The 21,823-nt window shown below is 40.6% G+C and overlaps 1 protein-coding gene across 1 annotated transcript; it reads right to left on the reverse strand.

Moving 5' to 3' along the window:
• Positions 1-6: 6 nt before the first annotated feature.
• notch2 (notch receptor 2) lies at positions 7-20,202 on the reverse strand (the record flags this gene model as incomplete). The annotated part of the gene is made up of 33 exons (XM_007558625.1): positions 7-760; positions 953-1,050; positions 1,330-1,477; positions 2,290-2,609; positions 2,694-2,847; positions 2,942-3,029; positions 3,129-3,330; positions 3,495-3,640; positions 4,043-4,372; positions 4,468-5,003; positions 6,295-6,407; positions 6,571-6,822; positions 7,565-7,697; positions 7,806-7,990; positions 8,172-8,325; positions 8,628-8,829; positions 8,977-9,205; positions 10,066-10,218; positions 10,302-10,421; positions 10,543-10,656; positions 10,847-10,992; positions 12,354-12,546; positions 12,655-12,765; positions 14,075-14,308; positions 14,395-14,508; positions 14,620-14,733; positions 15,355-15,540; positions 15,629-15,784; positions 17,048-17,281; positions 17,758-17,880; positions 18,226-18,359; positions 18,487-18,694; positions 19,896-20,202. Coding segments are annotated over 33 exons (6,691 nt in total), but the record flags the coding sequence as incomplete, so codon positions are not given.
• Positions 20,203-21,823: the final 1,621 nt, after the last annotated feature.

The following is a 21,823-nucleotide window of genomic DNA, read 5'->3' on the forward strand; positions in this document are numbered from 1 at the left end:
TGGGGCCCTGGCCGTGGCTCATGCCGGCATGCGCTCCTCTCATGGCGTGCGGGAGGAGACCAAACATGTGACCGTTGTAGCCGTGCTTGGCCACTCCCCCCCAGCCCTGCTGCTGCCCCAGCATGTGGCTGACCGGGGGCAGCATTGCTCTGGAGGTGGGACTGCTCAGGAGGGGAGGGGAGTTGGCGGTGTTGGAGCCTGCGGCGGAAACGTCGCCTGCGTAGGAGTGAGGCGACTCCAGGGAGTCGACAGGCGACATGGTGACCGAGCTCTCTGTAGGAAGTCCTCCTGCTGCCTTTACACCATTAGTGCTGCCTCCACCTGCACCTCCTCCACCTCCTCCACCCGCCGCAGCCAGACCCGGACCCTCTCCTCCAGCAGGTTTCTTCCTTCTCTTTACTTTCAAGTCTTTATGCTCCTTTGGCCCCCCGCCGACGCCCCCGGCCTTCGCTCCAGCTCCTCTGCTTCTGCTCTTCTTGCCTTGGGGTCCGGGCCGCATGCCGATGAAGCCTCCACCGTTCGCCCCACACATCACAGAGTTTCCACCTCCACCCATGTGGTTGGCGCCGTTGTGTGGGCTGTGAACCAGGTTGTACTGGTCCAGCAGGCGGACTATGTCATGGTGCATGCGCTCTTGAGCCGTGTCGCGGGGCAGCCGGTCCAGGTGATCGGTGATGTCGCGGTTGGAGTAGTGATCGAGAAGAACTTGAGCCGCCTCAAAGCTGCCTTCTCGTGCTGCGAGGAACAAGGGGGTCTCCTCCTGAAACAAACAACGATGCAGCCTGTTAATTTATGTCAGGCTGCAATGATCCAACAGAAACACCCCTCAATATTTATACAGTAACAAATGTGTAGTAACAAGCGCATCACATGATGATAGATATATTCATCTGTCAGAAAAAACTGCAGGACAAACCAACACACACAAAATATAACTATAATAACAACAAACCTTATTGTCCTGCATGTCGCGATTGGCTCCATTCTTCAGAAGCACAAGAGTAGCCTCCACATTGTTAACTGCAGCCGCCCAGTGCAAAGCAGATTTACCTAAACGTTGATAAAAAAATATATATAGTTTGTTAAATAGATGTTATTTTTTCAGATGATATTTAAAATCAGATCTCCATTTCTACTCTTTGCTTTTTTAAAAATCTGCCAAAATGTCAACAATATGACTCAAAAAGGGGTGTAAATGACCACAATGTTTATAAAATGGCGTAATCCCTCTGCAGTCACATTTTGGTTGATGAACCTAACGTTGTAGCCCGCCCTGCTCACTTAGAGCAAGCATACCAACAACAACAACATTATCATTTGCTGTCTTACCGTGGTCGTCTACAGCGTTGATGTCAGCGTGGCAGTGGATCAGCTCTTCTACCATGCCCTCCACAGCGAGCCGTGCTGCCAGGATCAGCGGCGTCGTACCGTCGTTCATCCTGGCGTCCAGTTCTGTAGCGCGGTTCCGGATCAGAATCTGGAAAAACAAACATAACGATACGTGAAGAAAACAAACCTGGGGAAATTTGTCTTGGACTAAACAAAGCTGATACCATAATTAAAAACAACTACAATTAATAGCATGATACATTAAAAGGAGCTTGATAATTTCCATTCTGATGATTAATATTTTTTGAAGGGAAATTTTATTTTAAGAGACTTCATGATCCATTTTTTTCTGGTTTCAGTTGGTAGTTTTTATTTCCATTTTATTTTTTTATTTTTGGCTGTGTTTTACTTTGGATATATTCCATTTCCAGTGTTATGTGTTCCTTATAAAATTAGAGTTTGTTGGTCTTTGAGAGGGCGAACTTGCATTATTACACAATTATTATATATATTACTTGAAAATGGTCTCAAAACAACATTATCATTTATTGAAATAATTTCGGCGATAACTAATACATTTGTTATCGTGACAGGCCTAATGACTGTCTTGTACTGTCATTCTTCATTTTTGTTTTGACTTGCAAATACTTTTCCATATTACAGCCAAACACTGCAGTGTGTTTTATTGGGATATTTTGTGACAAGATCAGTGCATGCGTTTGTGTTGAGTCCCCTACTATATCTAGAGAATATAATTAAAATTCAGTGAAACAAATTTCCTTCAGATCTCACCTAATAAAGTATAAAGAGTTGCTCTCTCTCATCAATTCTGAAGCTCTAAATCCAGCTATTAGAGCAACTAACATAAACAGAATTTTGTGGTTGTAGCGTCACAAAATCTAAAAAGGTGTTTGGGTTTTTCCAGGACTTCTCGTCCCTCTGGTCAGGAAGCTGATTTACCTGAAAGACTCCTTGTGCGTCGGCTGCCACGGCGGCGTGAAGCGGGGTTCTGCCCATGTTGTCATGAGCGTTGGGATCCGCTCCGGCGTCCAGCAGTCTCTTGGCGGCGTCGGCCCGGGCGTAGCGGGCGGCCAGGTGGAGAGCGGTTTCCCCTGTGCGGTCGGTCTGAGCCATCAGATTTGCGCCCTGAGCGATCAGATCGGAAATGACACTTGGTCCCGGTTCGTCTCCTCCGCTCTCGTCTTCCTCGTCTGCATGCAGGCTGCAGTCCGGACCTCCACCGTTACGCAGGGACGCCACCATCAGAGGGGTGAAGCCATCTGAGTGAGGAAAGGGAAAATTAAGAACTAAATACACTTCCTCATACTTCATCTTGTAAAATGATAGAAAAAGCGGCGTCTCACCAGGTCCTTTGACATTAACATCCAGACAGTCAGCATCTAAGTCAGCCTGGGGAGGAGTGAGAGTGATGTCTGCAGCTTTGTGATGCTGCAGGGTCCACTCTCTACGGTCGATACCTCCATCCATTGGGATGGAAAGCAGAGGCTTGTCTTCAGTCTGGGGAAAAAAAAAATAAAAAGCTTGAAAAAAAAAAAAAACCCCACACCTTAACCATCGACGAACTGTTACGTAAGAGTTATCATCCACATACTCTTGGCTTTTTGGATGGAGTTTCATCATCGAGCCATCTCTGACTCTGACCTCCATCAACCATGCTTCCATTATGGGTCTTGAAATTCCTAACACAAGATGAAAACATATTTTATAATGTAATGAAATGAATCACAAGTTTCTTATATGTTGGGTTTCACTTGTAGCTGATGTGAACATTGACTCACTTCATGTCAAAGTCGTCCTGTCCAACAGGCTCTCTCCTCTTGTCATTCTTGGTGGCCAGGAAGCCATCGGGGAGCCACAGAACTCCATGTTTATGTTTCTTCTTGGCTGCCAGCATCCCCAGCACCAGAATCAGCAGAACGATAAAAGCGGCAACTCCAATCAGGTACGGATATATAGAGGGGGACTCCTCTGTTGGAGCACCTGTTTTTAAGAGGAAGGTGGATATGGTTGTAATTTTTAATCATGGATTTCAGGAGAATTAGATATGATGTAGTGACGTAAAAACAGATTTCAGGAAAAGTGTTGTTTGTCAAAAGAGAAACTGTTCAATCATGTTGCAGGTGTGTGATGGTAGATCTACTTACTCTTAACAGACACCAGTGGGTAAGGCAGGTCGGCCTTGATGTGAGCCGCTGCGATAAAGGAGGCGGCCGTAGACGTGTTGGAGAAGCAGTTGGAGGTGGAGCTCTTGGAGCATTCACGGTTATCGATGTCCAGGTGCACCAAAGAGCTGCGTCGACAAAGGTCAAAACACCAAACTAGTTAGCAATAAAATATCAGCTGATTATTTTAACCCATTGATTAGGGAACTACAAAGTTCTTACACACACTGTCATGTAAAAGTTCACCAGTTTTCCAGACTGAACTTTTCACAGTGAGGAAGTAAGGACACAGGAAAACATAGTGGAAAGAGGACATAAGTAAGGATACAAAGAAGGGAGGAAAAATACAAGGACAGATGATAACATTTACACAATGGGAGAAGAAATTATGGGAAAAAAACATATTTCTCCAAAGTAGTTTTTTTTCTTTTCTTATTTAACCAGACATTTGTACTGAAAAAAAAAACTCTGTATTTTTCCGTTATTGCCAGACTGAGCAGAAACCATTTCCCATTACAAGCCACTCTTACCCAATAACCTCTCTGGCCAGCTCCCGCTTGCTTCTGCTTTTGTCAGTCTGTCTCTGTTCTCCATAGTAAGGGTACACCATCGGCTCCTTGTTCTCGTCCAGCCTCACCCGCACATTGGTGTGGAGCAGGGCTCCCAGGGAGCGCAGGAAACCCCTCAGATCTCCCAGCAGCTCCTCTGGCTGCAGTAGGACCACAATAACCAGCGTGCCGGCTGCCAAATCAGCCGGTACGTCGTTAGAGCAGTCCAGTCCGTCCCATCCACAGGCCTCTGTGTAGCAGCTCTGGTCACAGATACCATTTCCAAAATGGTCTTTGCAGTACATGTCATACCTTAAAAACACAGGGAATGTTTTTTTTTAAATTGCTTTAAGTAATTTTGGTGCTTTTTATAGATCATCAAGAGAACAAGGAGGAGAGTGACGTACTTGCATGGGCTTGTGTGGACCTCCATGCATTCAAAGCTGTCAAAGAGACAGCCAGGGTTGTCACACTCCTTGTCACACTGTCCGTTCTTAAAGAGATCCCAGCAGGCGACCGTGGCTGTGCAGTTGGCCCACGGCTGCGGCCAGTTGAGCGAGCAGTCGCCTCCATCCCACTGGCATTCATGGTTGTTGCACTGCTCGTCACACACGTTATCTCCTAGTCGTAACTCACACTGCGCATAAGGGCATCTCGGAGGCCTAAGCTCACGTATTTTGTTCTCACAGAATCGTCCGACGAAGCCGTCGCGACACTGGCAGCTGTGCTGAAACGGGTTGGACGGGTCTTTGACACAGGTTCCTCCGTTCTGGCAGGCAACTGAGCACATCTGCTCCTTCTCACAGTGTGACCCGCTGAAGCCCGGCTGGCACTGGCAATACAGTTGTCCTACTGGTGACTTCATGCAGCGGCCGCCGTTTTGGCAGCTCAGTCTTGCACAGTTGAAATCCTCTATTTCACCACAGCTGAATCCAGAAAAGCCCTGTGAAACACAGTGTTACCGCTGAGTTATTACACTGATATTTCATAGGCTCATAAAGCACCAGATAAGCTTGTAGATTATTTTCCATTATTTCTAGTTGGTCCCACAAATGAGATTCTACTTTACCTGAGCCATGGTTTAGCCCTCTGAAGCAAGCATGAAAACATAGAGGCAGCAAGAAGTTAGGGTAGACAAACAAAAGCGGTTAGTAAAGAGAGAGAGAATAGCAGCAAAAGAAAAGAAAACGGCTGGCAGCATCGTCACCTTTAGCCTGAACTCATGATACACAAACAGAAAGTAGTAGTGTTGATAAGGCTGAAACGATTATTCAGACTAATGGTGATGAATCGATTACTGAAATATTCATCAATTAAATTAATAAAAGATTAATCATTAACTGAAGCATATAGACTCTAAAAAGGCCATCTGCTAAAAGAACACACTTAAAGCAAAAATTAAGTCAAAACTGTCCAAGAATGTATACATTTTGCAACTATCATAAATATACATTTGCCTGTAAATATGTTCTACCCAAAACTCCTCAAGTGACGTAGATTTAGCTTCATCTGGTTCGAATTTTGTTCAACAAATCTATTACATACTTTTTGTAATCCAACTATGATCACCAGTAATCAACAGATCAGCTCTACGCTGTATCAAAAAGACTTGAGCTTCTCACATGCTGACATTTTAGGCAGTCAAAATTGTTTAATAGCATGTTTAATATATTTCTAATATTGTACATAAAAGGCTTAAGTGGTTAAATGAAAAATCTGCAGAATATGCACATTTTTTATCCAATGACTCGTAGAATAATCGTAGAATAATCGATTACTAAAATAATCAGTTGCAGCCCTAAATGTTACATGGAGGCAGGGATCCTTTGATGAGGAGTAAACAGTGGTTAGCAATAATTATTTAAAGTTAAAAGAGCATTTTTCTCTTGCCACCATAAATATTTTATAGACAAAGCAAGCTAAAATGCACCAGCGCAAACCTGTAAGTACACAGTAAAGATACTTATTTTAAATTAGTTATATACTAGATTTTAATACGTAATTTTTAGTATTCATACAGAAATACTATGAAAATAATAAAAAACCTTTTTGGTTTCTTAAAATACAAGACTTTGAATTGCATTCAGTTCATAATTTGAATGTTGGATATCTTAAAAATTAAACATAGCTGCATGCCATTAAATACATTTAATAAGTTAGTTTACGAGAACAAAAAAATTTTAATATTTTATCGGACAATGATGGAAATAAAAGCAAAATTAAGAATGACTTACAGGGGGACAAGTGCACATGTAGCCATGTACTGAGCTCATGTTCATGGTGCAGACGCCGCCGTTACGGCACGGCTTCGACACACACAGATCCACCATGGATTCACAATGGCGACCTAAAGGAACCAGGAGGGGAGAAACAGACCCGCGAGAAGGTTAAGAAATAATCCGCAACAAAAGGCAGAAAGATCAATAGGGTCTTGCGTGACGCTGTCACACCAACAACAGAAAATCGCTCTACTTGCGTGCCACCAGTTTGAGCAGGTAAGATACACGTACCTGTGTATCCGAGGCGACAGAGACACTGATAGTCATTGACCAGCTCGATGCAGTCGAGGCTGCCAGCAGCACTGCAGGGTCCAGACTGGCATTCGTTGACGTCGCCCTCGCAGTGTTCCCCAACGAACCCTGGAGGACAGGAGCAGGTGTAGCGGCCCACGCCGTCGACACACTGTCCTCCGTTTCTGCAGCGCGGCTCAGAGGAGCCTGGGCTGGGGGCGCAGTCATCCTCGTTCACCTCGCACTGGACTCCTGCAGAACAGCAAAAAGATCTTACTTCACGCATGCACCAAGTGAAGCAAATCTTTCAGGGAGGATTTTACACAAACTTCACGCCATCTGTACAGCCAAAATGTAAAAGTCAAAGCTCCAGACACCAGCAGAGGGTGGTGTGTTTGAACTTTTCTTCCATCACATTCAAACAGAGGAAATGCAATGACTACATTTAAGATAAAAAAAAAAAAACATCCTAACCATATTAGTTGTAAGATAACTTATAAAGACATGAGGCTTTCAAAAAAACAGAAAGCTGAACCAGATCTTTACGTACACTGTATTAATAGAAACAAAGTTTCTTTTTTCCACTGTCTGACATTAAATCGGGCTAAATTTCTCATGTTTTAGGTCAATTAAGATTACCAAAATTATTTCCATTTATTAAACGGAATAGTAATGAGTGCAATATTTTATTTGTTTTTATTTTATTTTATTTACTTTAATTTTTCAAATTCACAATTTTAGAAAACAAACTTTCAAATTTCGATTAAAGTTTGTAAAAACAGTCAGAGAACAATACTTTCATGTTCTAATGAGACTAAAACTAAAGTGTTTGGAAAAGATCTTTTTTAGCCTGAGAAATGTATGAAACCTTCTGAGTTAAAAAAAAAAAACAACAAACAACACAATTCTCCTGCTCTTTATTCTGGGATTAAGCAAAAATAAATAATTTAGCTAATCCGAACAGACCTAAAACAATTTAGGGGTTTAGACCTACCGTGCGTTCCAGGTGGGCAGATGCATGTAAAGCGGTTGATGAGGTTGATACATCTTCCTCCGTTGAGGCAGGGCTTAGAGTGACATTCGTCAACGTCATACTCACAGTTCACTCCTTGGAAGCCTGGTTTACACTGGATACAATGAAATGAGATTTATTTTTTTGTTCTTTTTCACCCAACGACCACTTTCAGAGACGTGCAGAGAAAAAAAACAACAACAAAAAAGAGGAATGTACTCACTACACATTCGTATGTGCCCTGATAATCCTTGCATGTAGCGCCATTTCTACAGGGATTCGACTGGCACTCGTCCACCATCTCCTCACAGTAGCTGCCAGTGTATCCTGACTGGCACTTGCACTGATGGGAGTTCCCCACGTTAACACAGTGACCCGCATTCTTACATACACGTTCCACTACCAAACCTGCAGTGATGTAGACAAGGACCAAAATGTTTAGAATGAAACTTAGGACAACGATATTGAGCAGAAACATCAGATTTATATTTTGATAGAAAACGGGTAGTTTGCAGATAAAACAGTTGTTTATGCGTGACACTGGCATAAATTGCCAATTGCTTTGAAACTGAAATAATCCCTCCCTCACCACTCCTGGCAGCATAGTCCTGACAGGACATGTTGGGGACATCGCAGTAAAGTCCTGTCCACCCCATCTGACAGCGGCAGGTCCAGGATGTAGCTGTCTGAGAGCAGGTGCCACCGTTCTTACATTTCACCTGGTTGCACAAGTTTACATAGTTCTGCAGAAGAAGAAGAAGAAAAAAAACATAATAAAAAGTCGTTTAAATGTAAAGATGACAGCACAAGGTAAAACAAAAAATACCCACAGACATCGAATATTTTGGAACAAACTAATCATCCCTTTATAACTGAAAAAATATCAGCTGATTCATCATCCAAACAAAAACTGAATATTTCTTATAGTACACCCTAACCATCACTGCAATATTTTAAATTCAACAAAACATTAAATTTCTTTTGTTATTCTCAGTACTGAAGCTAAAGTTTTCGCGGCACCTCATTTTCAAACAAAGCACTTTACCTGACAGTTCTGTCCGCTGTATCCCACAGGACAGGTGCAGCGGTAAGTCCCCAGGCCGTCTGTGCAAGTGCCTCCGTTTTTACAGGGCTGAGAATCACATTCGTTGTGCTCAAACTCACAGAACGTTCCGTAAAAACCATGCCGGCAACGGCAGGAAAAGGTGTTAATGTCATCAATGCAAGTTCCGTTATTGAGGCAGGAGCTGGAGAGAAAAATAACAGGAAAGTAAAGTTTTCTTAAATATGAATTTGATGTACATTTGATGTCTGTTGAAGGATTAACAGCAGAATATTTCTTCTCTATCATAACATCCCTTTTGTATGGATAAAAAGTTGATCAACTGGCTCACCTCTCTGTGCATTCAAGAATGTTGTGTTGACACTGGATGCCATTGAAGCCAGGTCGGCACCTGCACACAAAGCTGTTCACGTAGTCGTGGCAGACGCCTCCGTTCCTGCAGGGCTCGCTGGCACACTCATTCACATCAGTCTCACAGCGATCCCCTTCAAAACCCGCGCGGCAATCACAGGAGAAACTCGCCACTTTGTCCACACACTGGCCTCCATTCAGGCACGGGTCTAGTCAGGGCAGAATTAAATTAATGGTGACATTTACCAGTAACATATGTGTGTATTTGATATGTATATTTCAGGCTGAAGTACTTTAAAAGACTAATTTGTTTAAAGCAGAACATTTTTTTAATGTCTAATATATATGTTACTGCAGACCATCGGGACTCAGGTGAGTGTTTTTAAAATGTGTCGCTGCTGGATAACAGGCATCATAATCAATGTGGCTGCCAATCATTGATCCATGATCATTATTTTGTTTCTGTTGTTTTCTTTTAAGTGAACAGATAAATTATAAATATGATTACATTAGACTAAATAGACTTAAAAGATAATTTTATTTTACACAATATTCTTAATTTTACATAAGTTTTGTCCCAATCTGACACTGTAGAAAAAAAAAAGATCAATCAGAATTAATGCTGCTCCTAATCACTCACCCATCTCCAGATCTAATAATTAAAAATATGCAAATACTTAAGGAAAACGGATTTATAGATTTTTATAGTATTGTTTTTCCTAAAAAGCAACGTTGTAGTACAGTAAACAAAGCATCCTTAAAAGGATTAAAACATTCACAAATATGATAGTTAATAAAAATGTGTTGTTTAGATTCACATAGTTTCGAAGGTCTGTTTAAAGTGACACAAATAACAATAAATAATGTTTGCAACACTTTTTTGGAATCCTAAATCTTTTGTCCTCTTTCTTAGAATTTAAATGTCATTTTTCATCTCATGTTTGTGAGGCTCTTGCTTCCCTTTTATCCACGCAACATTAAAAAAAAAAGAAAAGAAAAATTACCAGTACAAGTTTCATGTAGGTAAATGTGCAAATGAGGGGAACACATTAGCTTGAGTGAAACTCACTTGGCGAGCAGTCGTCTACGTTTATCTGACAGTTGTGTCCGCTGTATCCACGTTGACATTGACACACATAGCTTCCTGGGGTGTCAATGCAGCGGCCACCGTTCAGGCAGGGGTTCTTCATGCATTCGTTCACGTCTTCATTGCAGCGTTTTCCTATTTATATGAATAAACTCCCTTAGCAAAGCCAGCAGCATTTATGTTGTGCACCACGTCACATATCTGTCTCAGACAGGTACCTTGCCAGCCAGGTTGACATCGGCAGGTGTAAGAGGTGTAATCTTGAGACGGGAGGCAAACCCCTCCCCTTTCACATGGATGGGAGGCACAGGGAACCTGCTCCACCTCACAGTGTTTTCCTGTTGTGGCACAAAATATGTACAAACACTTTTCACACAATAATAAAGAAGCTCAAGCTGCGGCCATTTGCTTCTGACAGAGCTTGGATCGACATGGTGATGTAAATGTGACATTTCTAACCTGTGAATGGAGCATTACACTGACAAGTGTAACTGTTGATTCCATCTTTACAAATGCCGTGGTTCAGACATGGCCCTGATGCACACTCATCTACGTTCTTCTCACAGTTGACCCCTAACGAGGCGAGAAATAATTCTGCTCAGTTTTCGCATCTCCTTGAAGTCACCGTTTCAGAAGGATGCTTTCATCTAACGACTGCTTTATAAAGCCTTCACTGACTATCCTGAAATACACACTAGTTAATGGGAACATCATTCCCAGGATCCAGGGAAGTAATATTTGCCTAATGTATTCATAGCTCTACCTCTGAATCCTGGTTTACAATGACAGTTGTAGCCATTGAGCAGATCCTGGCAGATGGCCCCATTTAAGCATGGATTTGGCAGACACTCGTTCTTCTGCTGCTCACAGTGTTGCCCGACCCAACCGGGCTTACACTCACATCGGTACCTTGATGAGAGAAAAACCAATAATTCAGACTGTGAAGTCAGTTAAAGGCATCAGATGTCTGTTTCCTTAGTTATTAGCCTGATTACCATGTGTGAATATAAAGTCAGTTTAATGTAAAAATGCAAACTTGTGGAAAATATTGAAAGTTTAAGAAACAAATTGCTATTTACATTTGAATCAATAACACAAAAAGGTACAATCAAAACATCTGATGGTAGCTAACAGACTATTCCTTTAGGTGGGACAGTCTCATTGTTCAAGTCTCTTTACCCTCGTCATGTCCACAGTCAAGACATCCATGTCCTACATGTTTAATTTTAAGTCTTTCATTTAATGACAAATGATGATGAGATTCATTTGAAATTTATAAATATGTTTTTACAAGGTGTTTTTGTTTGCAAGAACAACCAACAAGTTCTAAAGTTCTAAAGCAGAACTTTAGAAAATGTCAGAAAATCAGTGTCTACATTGGTTTTTACAATAAATATTAACTAGAATAAAAAAATCAGACAGTAAATTGAGAATAAAATAAGCAACTTAATCCCTAGCAATAAAAAATGTCCAGATTACAGGTAAAGGTCATTTTATTTATATAGCACATTTTCAGCAACAAGGCAATACAAAGTGCTTTACAGGAATTAAAAGGAAATACAAACAAAATAACAAACCAAAGGAAAGAGCAAAAAAAGAAATTAAGTTAATGCTGATCTAAAGTAAATAAACTAGATAAACTAGATACTCCTATTGAGGCCCGATAGATAAGTTTAAGTATTCTCTGGACTTTCTAAGTATGCTCTAAATTTGTAAAAGTAATAAGTACGCCACACTCACTAAGCAATAATAAAAACTAAATGTTCCTGTTCTGGAAATTTTTTCTGGATTCTAAGTTCGTTCTAATTCCTTTTCTGGGTTGCAATAATAGGAGTCTCTGCATCTAAATAGTGAGTACTCTACAGTTTCTAAAATATAAGCTAAAGAGTGGCTAATAAACTAACTAGAGTCTCTGGTCTAATTTCTACAGGAGGACTATTCACCACTTAAATGACTTCAGAAGGCAACTGGATGCACTTGGATAAAATAACCTGAATCTGCCTCTTCATCTCAATGTGAGGAGAAGAGTCAATACATGTTCAGGCAGTTGTCATTAATATTTTAAAAAAGTTTATTTTAATTTATTCTTATTTCTGCTGGTAATCAATCATTACTTTCAGACATAATTTCCAAAGGGCAGATTTATCATGTGTAAAGGCAGAATATAACGCAACTATAACATTTACAACAAGCAGAAAGTAAATATTAATTTAGCGTACAACCAATGTTCCCACTGACATTGAAGCCCAGGAATCAGTGGTTTTGCCTACCCGTGTTGCTGCTCAATGCAATCTCCTTGAACACAAGGCTGGGAAGCACAGTGATCAGTTCCTGAAAGGCACAGCGGGCCGTAGGTCCCGGGGGGGCACAGGCACTGGAACCCATTCACTATGTCCACACAGGTTCCCCCACTCATGCACGGGTTTGAGTTACACTCGTTGATGTTGACGTCACACTGATCTCCTGTTGAAGAGTTTTTCAGGTGTACACCACATTGAAATGTTCATTAGCACACTCGGGACTAAAGCTAAATTGATCATTATTAGTGATATTACTCACTAAAGCACATACCTGTGTATCCAGGGGAACACACACATTTGTACTCATTGATGCCATCTTGGCACTCTCCGTGCTTACAAGGGTTGCTGGCACAGTCATTCTCATTGATCTCACAGTTCACACCTGAAGAGAAAAGCAATGTAAAGATGAGGACAGTTTAACTAATACATTACTGCTGTTACTGCAAAAGCTTCATGTTGATTGGCTGATGACCAACGCAAATAAAGGTTGGAGTTAGAGAAAACACTTAAAATCTGTGGAAACAGACTTTATCTAAGGTTACACCAGTAGGGGGCGTTGGACTCAAAGTAAAGCACATTTAGCAAGACCTTACGAAAGGAGAACTGAGACAGACTAAGTAGCACACAGGAATGTTGCAAGCACAACATAAGTGCTTAACATTATTAAAATGCTTACTAAAGGTGAAGTGAGAAATGGGATAGAGAAAGAAGGGGAAGGCACAGCAGAGGAGAGGAAGTGGAGCATAAAATCTAATAGGGTGACCTGACACTAGGCTTAGTGAAAACAGTACCACTTTTAAGGGTGGTACTGAACCCAATAATGCATACAGCTTTTACATTGGTGGCACTTGTTTCAAGCAACAGACATTTAGATTTCTAAACATCCAAAATGCACCACAAAGTTCTGAGTTCTCCAACAACAAATTGGAAACACATTTTCACAAAGTTAGCATTTAACAAAGTTCTCCATTAAACTGTTCAAGATAGAATGCATGAAGTGAATTTGTGCATGGGAGCTTTAAATGGAAAGAAAGATATTATATACTTAGTGGCAATAGGACTTTCATCAGTGTTTTCTATGCTTAAGGATTAATAATCCACTAAATTCTACTAGCTTATTTCTAACAAAGATGACTCAAAGCATCTAATTACAACTCTTACTACTATAAATATAATCAAGGATTTGGTGTGGATTTGGGTAAATAATGTTTAAAATACCTTCATTTTAACAAGAAAATGTGATACAATATTAACTACAAACTTTACTTAAATGCCAACTATAAAAAATTTAGAGCCATAAAAACTAACCAATACTTAAAGTATTAAACTTTAATCAATCAGAATATGCATTTCCATTGGTTTCCAAAGTATATAAGTAATTGAAAAAAAAAAAAACCCACACATTTCTCTGATAAACAATTAATAGTGAAAGTGCTCAGACAGATACCATGCATATTCACACTAATCCAACCATGTCTTCCCCTTTTTTGAAAACAGTGTATGTACACAAAATCACTTTTCATATATTCATATCTAAAATGTCTTCACTGAGGAAAAAGTGGAAGTCAAAATCAAATTCCTCATTTGTAGGCACCAACTTGGGGAATAAAGCGGATTCTGAATAAATAAAGATCGCTTTTTCTAACAGAAACAAGATATTCGGTAACTGTTCAAATGGGCCAATCACTTACCCGAGGTTCCTGATGGACAGTTACACTGGTATGCATCAACCAAGTCAATGCAGCGCCCTCGATTTTGGCACGGGTTGCTGAGGCACTCCTGGACCTGGATGTTGCAGATGGAGCCTGTGTAGCCAGGGTAGCACTCACAAGAGTAGGTGGCAATGCCATCCTTACACACACCGTGATGACAAGGTGGTGGATCGCAGTCATTGATGTTCTCCTCACAAAGCAGACCAGCGAAGCCTATGAAGAAAAGTTCTTGTTAAAGTGAAGACACAAGGAGTTAAAATAGTGTTTCAGCTGAAGCCAAACGTGGCATTCGCCTTCACCTTCTGCACATTCACAATCATATCCGTTGGGTCGATCGATACACTTGGCTCCATTCAAACAAGGCGTACTGGAGCACTCATCGATGTCTATTTGGCACATATCTCCGCTGAAACCTGAGGACATTTTATAGAAAAACAAGCTGAAGTAAGGAATGTACTAAGCAAATTCTAGAAGACTTGGATCTGTCAGAGAAATAGGTGAAAACGGGTTTGTGCCAAACTGACCTGCTGGGCACTGGCAAACAAAACGGCTGACCTGGTCCACACATTTACCCTGGTTCAGACAGGGAGAGCTCAAACACTCATTCACGTCAATCTCACAGTGAGTCCCCTCAAATCCTGTAGGTATTAGGGGAAGCAAAAAAAACAATAATTATGTGAGTGGATTTACATCAATCTGGCTCAAAAATAGGCACAAAAACAAACAAAACTCCTTTTTTTTATTACTTTTTCCTCAGTTCTGTTTTAAATGAACCATTCCACCTGCATCACTTTACTTTTCCAAACAAAATGAAAGTGGTTTCATTACATTTAATAATATAAGCAAGTTAAAAGTACTATCTTGGCAGACGTATGTTGTCTTGTTTTAAAGCATTTTCATATTTTTGCTTAGAAATCATCTAGATATTTCAAAACATATTTTGAAGTCTGTTGAAGTCAGACAGACCATGTTGCCGATTTTGTTGATTCCGATAAAATCAGCTTAGGACACTTTTATTCGGACAAAGCTTTTAGTTAAATGTTCTACTTCTTGTTTTTATCAGTTGTTCTTACTGTCATAAGCCCACATCGCAATCTCCATAAACACCTTGTGATTTTATCTATGAAAGGTGTAGCATAAATAAAGTTGCCTCGCTTTATTACTTACAAACAAAAACAAAGACTGACTACTTGAAAAAGCTTCATTTAAGGTTTCTTTTTGAATTTGTGTGGTCATTTTTCAGCTTCTTAATAAGTTACCAGGCATGCAGATGCAGGTGTATTCCCCGATGCGATCCAGACATGTGCCATCATTCAGGCAGGGGTTGGAGGCACATTCATTGACATCTTGTTCACACCGAGGCCCAGAGTAACCTTTGACACAGTTGCAAGTGAAGGAGCCGTCAGTGTTCACACACTGACCGCCATGCTCGCATGGGTTGGGACCTGTTAGTGAAAAAAAACAAAAAAAACAATTAAAAACACACACAAAAACCTAAGCTAAGCAGGAAAATATTTCCAGACGCTGTCTCACCAATGCTGCATTCATCTCTGTCTTTGTTGCAGGTGTTGCCTACATATCCCGGTGGACAATTACAGTTAAACATCCCAGTGATGGGGTTGGTGTCGCAATGTGAGCCCTCTCTGCAGGGGTTGCTGATGCAGGCGTCGTCTCTATGGCAGAGCAAACCTGACGAAAACAACATGATAGAAACATTTAGTAAAAATTGTCGATTCCCATGTGAAGGGAAAAAAAACAACAAAACTTTTGAAACGACTGCTGAAGCTCCTGCCTGTGCTTTCATGGGGCTTTTGCACAGAAACATCTGACATTATTTTTAAGGTCAAGCTCCAAAAAAATGAGCCATCAGTTAAGATCACAAAAATGTAAGTAAGCATACACTGCGTTATGTAATTTCTCTATTTGGCATGGGCTGGCTGCCAGTATCAAGCTTATCACACAAGGTTTTGTAGTGATGCATCTGCATCTCATCTGACTGAAACAAGGCTTATGACTTGATTGCAGAAGGACAAATTTGGAAAGAAAGACAGAGGCAGTCATGGTGTGAGAACTATAACCGTGCAATCACTCTAAAAGTCTGCTGAGCAACCGGCTGCATACTTGCTCAGCAAGTCTGCAGTCGTAGACTTGCTAGTTAGTATTAATAACTAGTATTATTAATACTAGTTATTAATAACTAGTGTTATTAATAACTAGTATTAATAATACTAGTTATTAATTATTAATAATTAATAACAAATAGATAGTAATTCATTATCTACTAGTTAATTAATTAGTAGATAACCCAGTCATTCAGACTGGGTTTTAGATAGAGTTTGGCTCCATAATTGTTCTGTTAAATGTATAGTATGTTGATTTATCTCTACTTTTAGGCTTTAGCTTCTGCGTTTTTGTTTTTATGCTTGTTACTATTGTAAAGCACGCTGTTGCTTTGGACCTGCGAAAGTTTCTACGTAAATAAAGTTTACGTACTTAGTTACTTAACTAATATTGCCTTCTCAAACTTCTGTTCCTCAATAAAGAGGGAACAGTAAAACAGAGCACAATATTTAATCATTTTGGTTAAGCCTAAATCAATAATAAAATATTAAATACATTTTAACTGTAGTAACATTTTAACTGTAATAACAAATATTTCACACTATTTTAGATGCAAGAGGAGAAATTATTTTCTGTTTTAAATGAAAGAATGAAGCTCATGTTATACATCATATAGAGATACTTTTGATATTTTTACAGGTCCATGCTTAATTTCAAAGCAGTGTCATCAGTTTTCTAAATTAATAACAATAACTTGATTTATTGGTTCCACTAAATAGACAGGAACACTATTTCAATAATATCTCCTAGAAAAAATAAGAAAAAAAATCAGTATCAAGTTGAAGTGACAGAAAAAGTATTTTTTTCACAGTCTTCTTAAAGTAAGCGCACCTGTCTTTCCTTGGGGACAGACACAGATAAAAGACGCAACACGGTCGATACAAGTGGAGCCCAGGCTGCATGCGGCTGTCGCGCAGTCATCGATGTTCTCCGAGCAGTCAGGGCCGCTCCAGCCGTTTACGCACACGCAGACGTAGCCGCCGATCAAGTTGCTACATGTACCGCCATTCTGGCAAGTATTTGGCTGCAGCCGACACTCGTCCACATCCTCTGTGCAATGCTGACCTGTGGATGGGAAATGAACACAGGAGAAGACGTGTTAAAATAACACTCTGGGCACCAGCTTTCGTCATAACTGAGGTCGGTCGATTTCTGGTGAAACAGCATGACCCACTTCCAGAAGGAAGTCACTTTGGACAGAGATTGAAAATATATAATAATTTAACTTTCCCACAGTGTCCAGCTTTCTTTTAGATATTTATTCCTTTGATTGTGTTTCTGCAGGCTGGTTTTAAACTCATGACAGGCACTTAAAAACAGATTCAGATATATAAGTATATATATTTATTTTTTTTACCAACAGAGGACATATTTCATTCAGAATATCTTTATACAGATATTTTAAATTTCTAAAAATGTATAGTTTTAAATAAATATTTAAAGCCATGAGTCCAAAAGGACATGTCTAGTCACAGACACACCGATTTCTAGGAATGGGATTAATTTAATCCCAACTACAGACAAACATATGATTCTCTTACCAGTCCACTCTGGAGGACACTGACAGTTGTAGGTATTGACTCCATCTATGCATGTTCCGCCATTGGCACACTGATGGCCAGGACAGTCGTCAATGTTGTTCTCACAGTTAGTTCCATTAAAACCTGGAATCAAACAAATACAGAGACATCTGTCAAAATATGGCGCACATCGATTCAATGGTGTGTCCATGAAGACAAACAAACAACTGTTTTGAATATTGATATTAGAATAAAGTATGTCCTGGTATAAACAGTACAGGAGTGTGTTTGCTGTTTCCATAAGCTGAATGTAACAGACTGCTATGTGGCTAATACAACAAAGATCAAGATCAAACTGTTTGCACTGCAAACAGCACAGAGTAACAATTAAAAAATTCAACTGTGACTGTTAGTTTTTTACTTCCAATGTTTGCATCTCAATAAGAATGTGTTGGCAGGTGTGTTAGGATGCAAGCTTAATGGTCCTACCTGGAAGGCAGTGGCATGAGTAGGTGGTTTCAGACATCTGGTGGCAGGTGCCTCCGTTCAGACATGGCGAAGGCGAGCAAGGGATGTATGAACTCTCACAGTGGAGGCCCGTAAAGCCTGGCTTACAGACACACCTGTAGCAAAAGCAGAGCTCACTTCACTCAATCAACTCCTTCAAACTCAGCATAATCTGTCTGCTGTTCCTTCAAGAAAAAACATGTGGAAGTAGCTACGTTTTTCACGTGATCACTGAAAACTCACTTGTAAGAGCCAGGGGTGTTGACACACTTGCCGTCATTCTGGCAGGGTGAGGGTGTGTCTGCACATTCATTTGTGTCGTTAAGGCAGCGCGGGCCTTGATAGCCAGGAATACAGGAACAGGTGTAGCTGCCACCAGGCAGAGAGCTGCACCTTCCTCCGTTGGCACACGGACTGGAGAGACAGCTGTCCTCATGCTCACAGCGTGGACCTGGGAATCAGGGGAACAAAGCGCTTAACGTCGGTGCTTTAGCTGTCCTTGGTCTCGTTAGAAAAAGTGACGCTTTGCAGATGTTGAGGGGTTAGACATCAAACCTGCATGCAGTTCCTCAGGCTTATGTATTTTCCAAGCACATAATGCTATTTTATGGCACAGTCACGTAATTATGTTACCTTCAGTTGTTTTAAAATGTGTCAAAGCAACACTTTAGTTATGTCTTTGATGAGGGGATAACATTATAAGATTACGTAAAGCTCAAAAAGTCGATTTTGCATAACACCTCTGCTCCCATTAAACTTATTTTCAAAGAGATAGATGGGAAAGCGCTGGCTACCTGAGTAAATAGCCCATTGTTAGACTTGTGCTGCTCTATAACAAGCAGAACACCAAAAAGTTGCAATTTTCTGTACAACAAACATGTTTATTTGAAAATGGCAACAAAAATTGGCTTGTATTTATTCCATATTGCCATATTGAGTTCTCCAATTTTGCTGGACAACTCCAAACAATCAATAAATGTTTATTGGCTATACTATTGTTAATTATTACAGCTGTAAATATATGTCATATTGTTACAGCAGTAGTGGGAGTAATTATTTTTTTGTTTGATGTGAAAGCTTTAAATGTCTTGTGGTACTTTTACGAAAGGCTGTCACAGAATCACCCGTGGCCCATGACTAATTTGTACCCATTCGTATGTTCTGGATTTCTCAGTAACTTTGTATTGAGGTAATAGGTGGGTGAAAGCGATGAAGATGGGCAAATTCTGAGAGTGTGTGCTTTGATGGGGCCTAACGCAAAAGAAAGTCAGATTTTTTCAGCCAGATATTAAGCCTAGCAATGACTCAACGGTGTGACACTAAAGGGGAAAAATGCAACAGATTAGGCAATCAGAGCAGTTTCAAAATGTTTGATGGAATTTCCTGAACTGAATCTTTGCTAATAAAGCCCTTTTTCACTTCATAAACTCCCTTCTTCTTCTGCCAAAAAAAAAAAAAAACACAGCTGAAACAATTTAGGGAAGTTATCCTTATGAAGAGAGCAATGCCGCTGTCAGCAAGTTAAAAACCATTAGCCCAGAATTAACTGCTTTAAAGCTCCAGAAGCAACAAAAACAAAAACAGACACCAGGGTTATCTTTCCTTGTATCAAATAATTCTGGGATGAAAGAGCTGATTAAACATCATCTCACCTGTCCATCCTCTGGTGCACTCGCACTTGTACTGGGCAAGGGACAGCAGGGTACAGACCCCCTTGTTGGCGCATGGGTTGTTTGGATAACACGTGGAGTTTTGGGGAGTTTGGCAGTGCTGTCCAGCGTAGCCGAGAGGACAGGTACAGATGGCGCTACCGGGAACAGGAACCCCAGCTGACATGGACACAGAACAGTTCCCCCCATTCAGGCAGTATCCTGGTTGACAAGGGTCCTTGTGCTGACAGTACTCTCCCAAAAAACCGGGAGCACACCTGTATACACAGAGAAAATAAACATAGAAATTATCGATCAAACGGACAAAATCACAAAGGAATTAAAGCTAACCAGTACTCAGTGCAGACAATGCAACAATGAATTGAAGAAGCAGACAATCCTGTGTGTGTGTGCGTGCGTGTGTGCGTGCGTGTGTGTGTGTGTGTGCTTTAAAAAGACGCAAACAGACAAAACAAGAGTGAGTTTCAGTGAGGTGGATGTAGTACACCACATCAGACAGCTGCTGCCGAATGCTGCAAGTATCATCTGCAAAACAAATCCTGTTCTAAAACACACATCAAAGAGCACCAGTGAATACTTGTGTCTAATTACTCTCTGCTGCTATAAAGTGGCCTAAAGAGCAGTATGTGGGGAACCACATCCCTCTAGGAGAGTTAGAAAGAAAGTGGTGTTCAGTTAGTTCAAATATTTAAGGGGTAATTGATTTTGCTTATTAAAAGTCTTCTTATGTTCGTTTTAGTGGTTTGTGTTTTGCTATAGAACATTAATTCAGAGAAGCTGACAGGCATAGATACCCCAACCCAAAAATTGCAACAGGTAGTGTTTTGAGCCCAGAGCTGTTGCCCCAAAAGCCCCTCTTAGAGAAACTAGGAAGGTCCGGTTCTGTGAAAGGGTTAAATCTAGGTCATTGATGACAAGGAGAAGTTGAAAAGCAGAAGGATGTGGAGTAAGGTTATATGGAAGTTGTTGTATGTGCCTGGCAGAAACTATAAACAAAAGCGAGAAGACATTTCCGAAGAGTGATCGGGCCGCAGCGTGAATCCCAACATAAACACTACATAGCAAATTTCTCATCACAACGTATTTTGCTCAACCTAAAAAAAATGCTCCCTTTTAATCATTACAGCTTACAAAATCACACTCATCGTCCTTTTTGGTTCGATTTTGCTCTTTTTCAGTAAAGTGATTCATCCACATGCAGGGCAGCTTGGAGACATTTATAATATTGCACAACGTGTCCACCAGGGATCTTATCTGAGACAATGTTCCCTTTGTGACTTTCTATTCCTCTGTTTTTTCACAGCTACTCCCACTCCCCACTCTCACTCATCACTTCTCTATGCGAGGCTGTTTTTGGGCATAGATAATGACAAAAATGTCTGTAGTCAGGTAGTTTCCTGTGCGTGCTGCATAGATTCGTCATCTTTGTGTCGGCAGTGGCACATGGCAGACACGCTGTCTGGGGACCGTGGGCGACAGCATGACCTGCTGCCTCTTTCTGAGGCCTCTAAACTTTCCTCCCTTGAGGAGCTGAGGTAATACAATAGAGGGCAGACATACACATCGCAGGAACTAACACGCACATGTACACAAGGACACACTAACATCCCATTTTAAGTCGCTTTACAAATAAGCAGGTTAATAAAATGAAAAAAAAAAAAATAATAATAATAATAATAATAATAATAAAGAAGAGAAGCCGAAAACAGCAGTGTAACATTTAAATGAGGTAGTGAAGAAGAGAATTGTGTGAAATTCAATCTCACACTTAACTTATAGTTAGAAACTGCTGCTCCACCCCAAAGCAGCTTGAAGCTATTAGGTTGTAAGCGCATGAGAAAGGAGGGGAGCTATGAATCACGTCAAACCAAAGGCCCACAGATCGATCATATCCCAGAAGCTTCTGCCTG

The sequence above is a fragment of the Poecilia formosa genome, unplaced genomic scaffold, assembly GCF_000485575.1.
Source record: "Poecilia formosa unplaced genomic scaffold, Poecilia_formosa-5.1.2 Scaffold98, whole genome shotgun sequence".
Classification (NCBI taxonomy): domain Eukaryota; kingdom Metazoa; phylum Chordata; class Actinopteri; order Cyprinodontiformes; family Poeciliidae; genus Poecilia; species Poecilia formosa.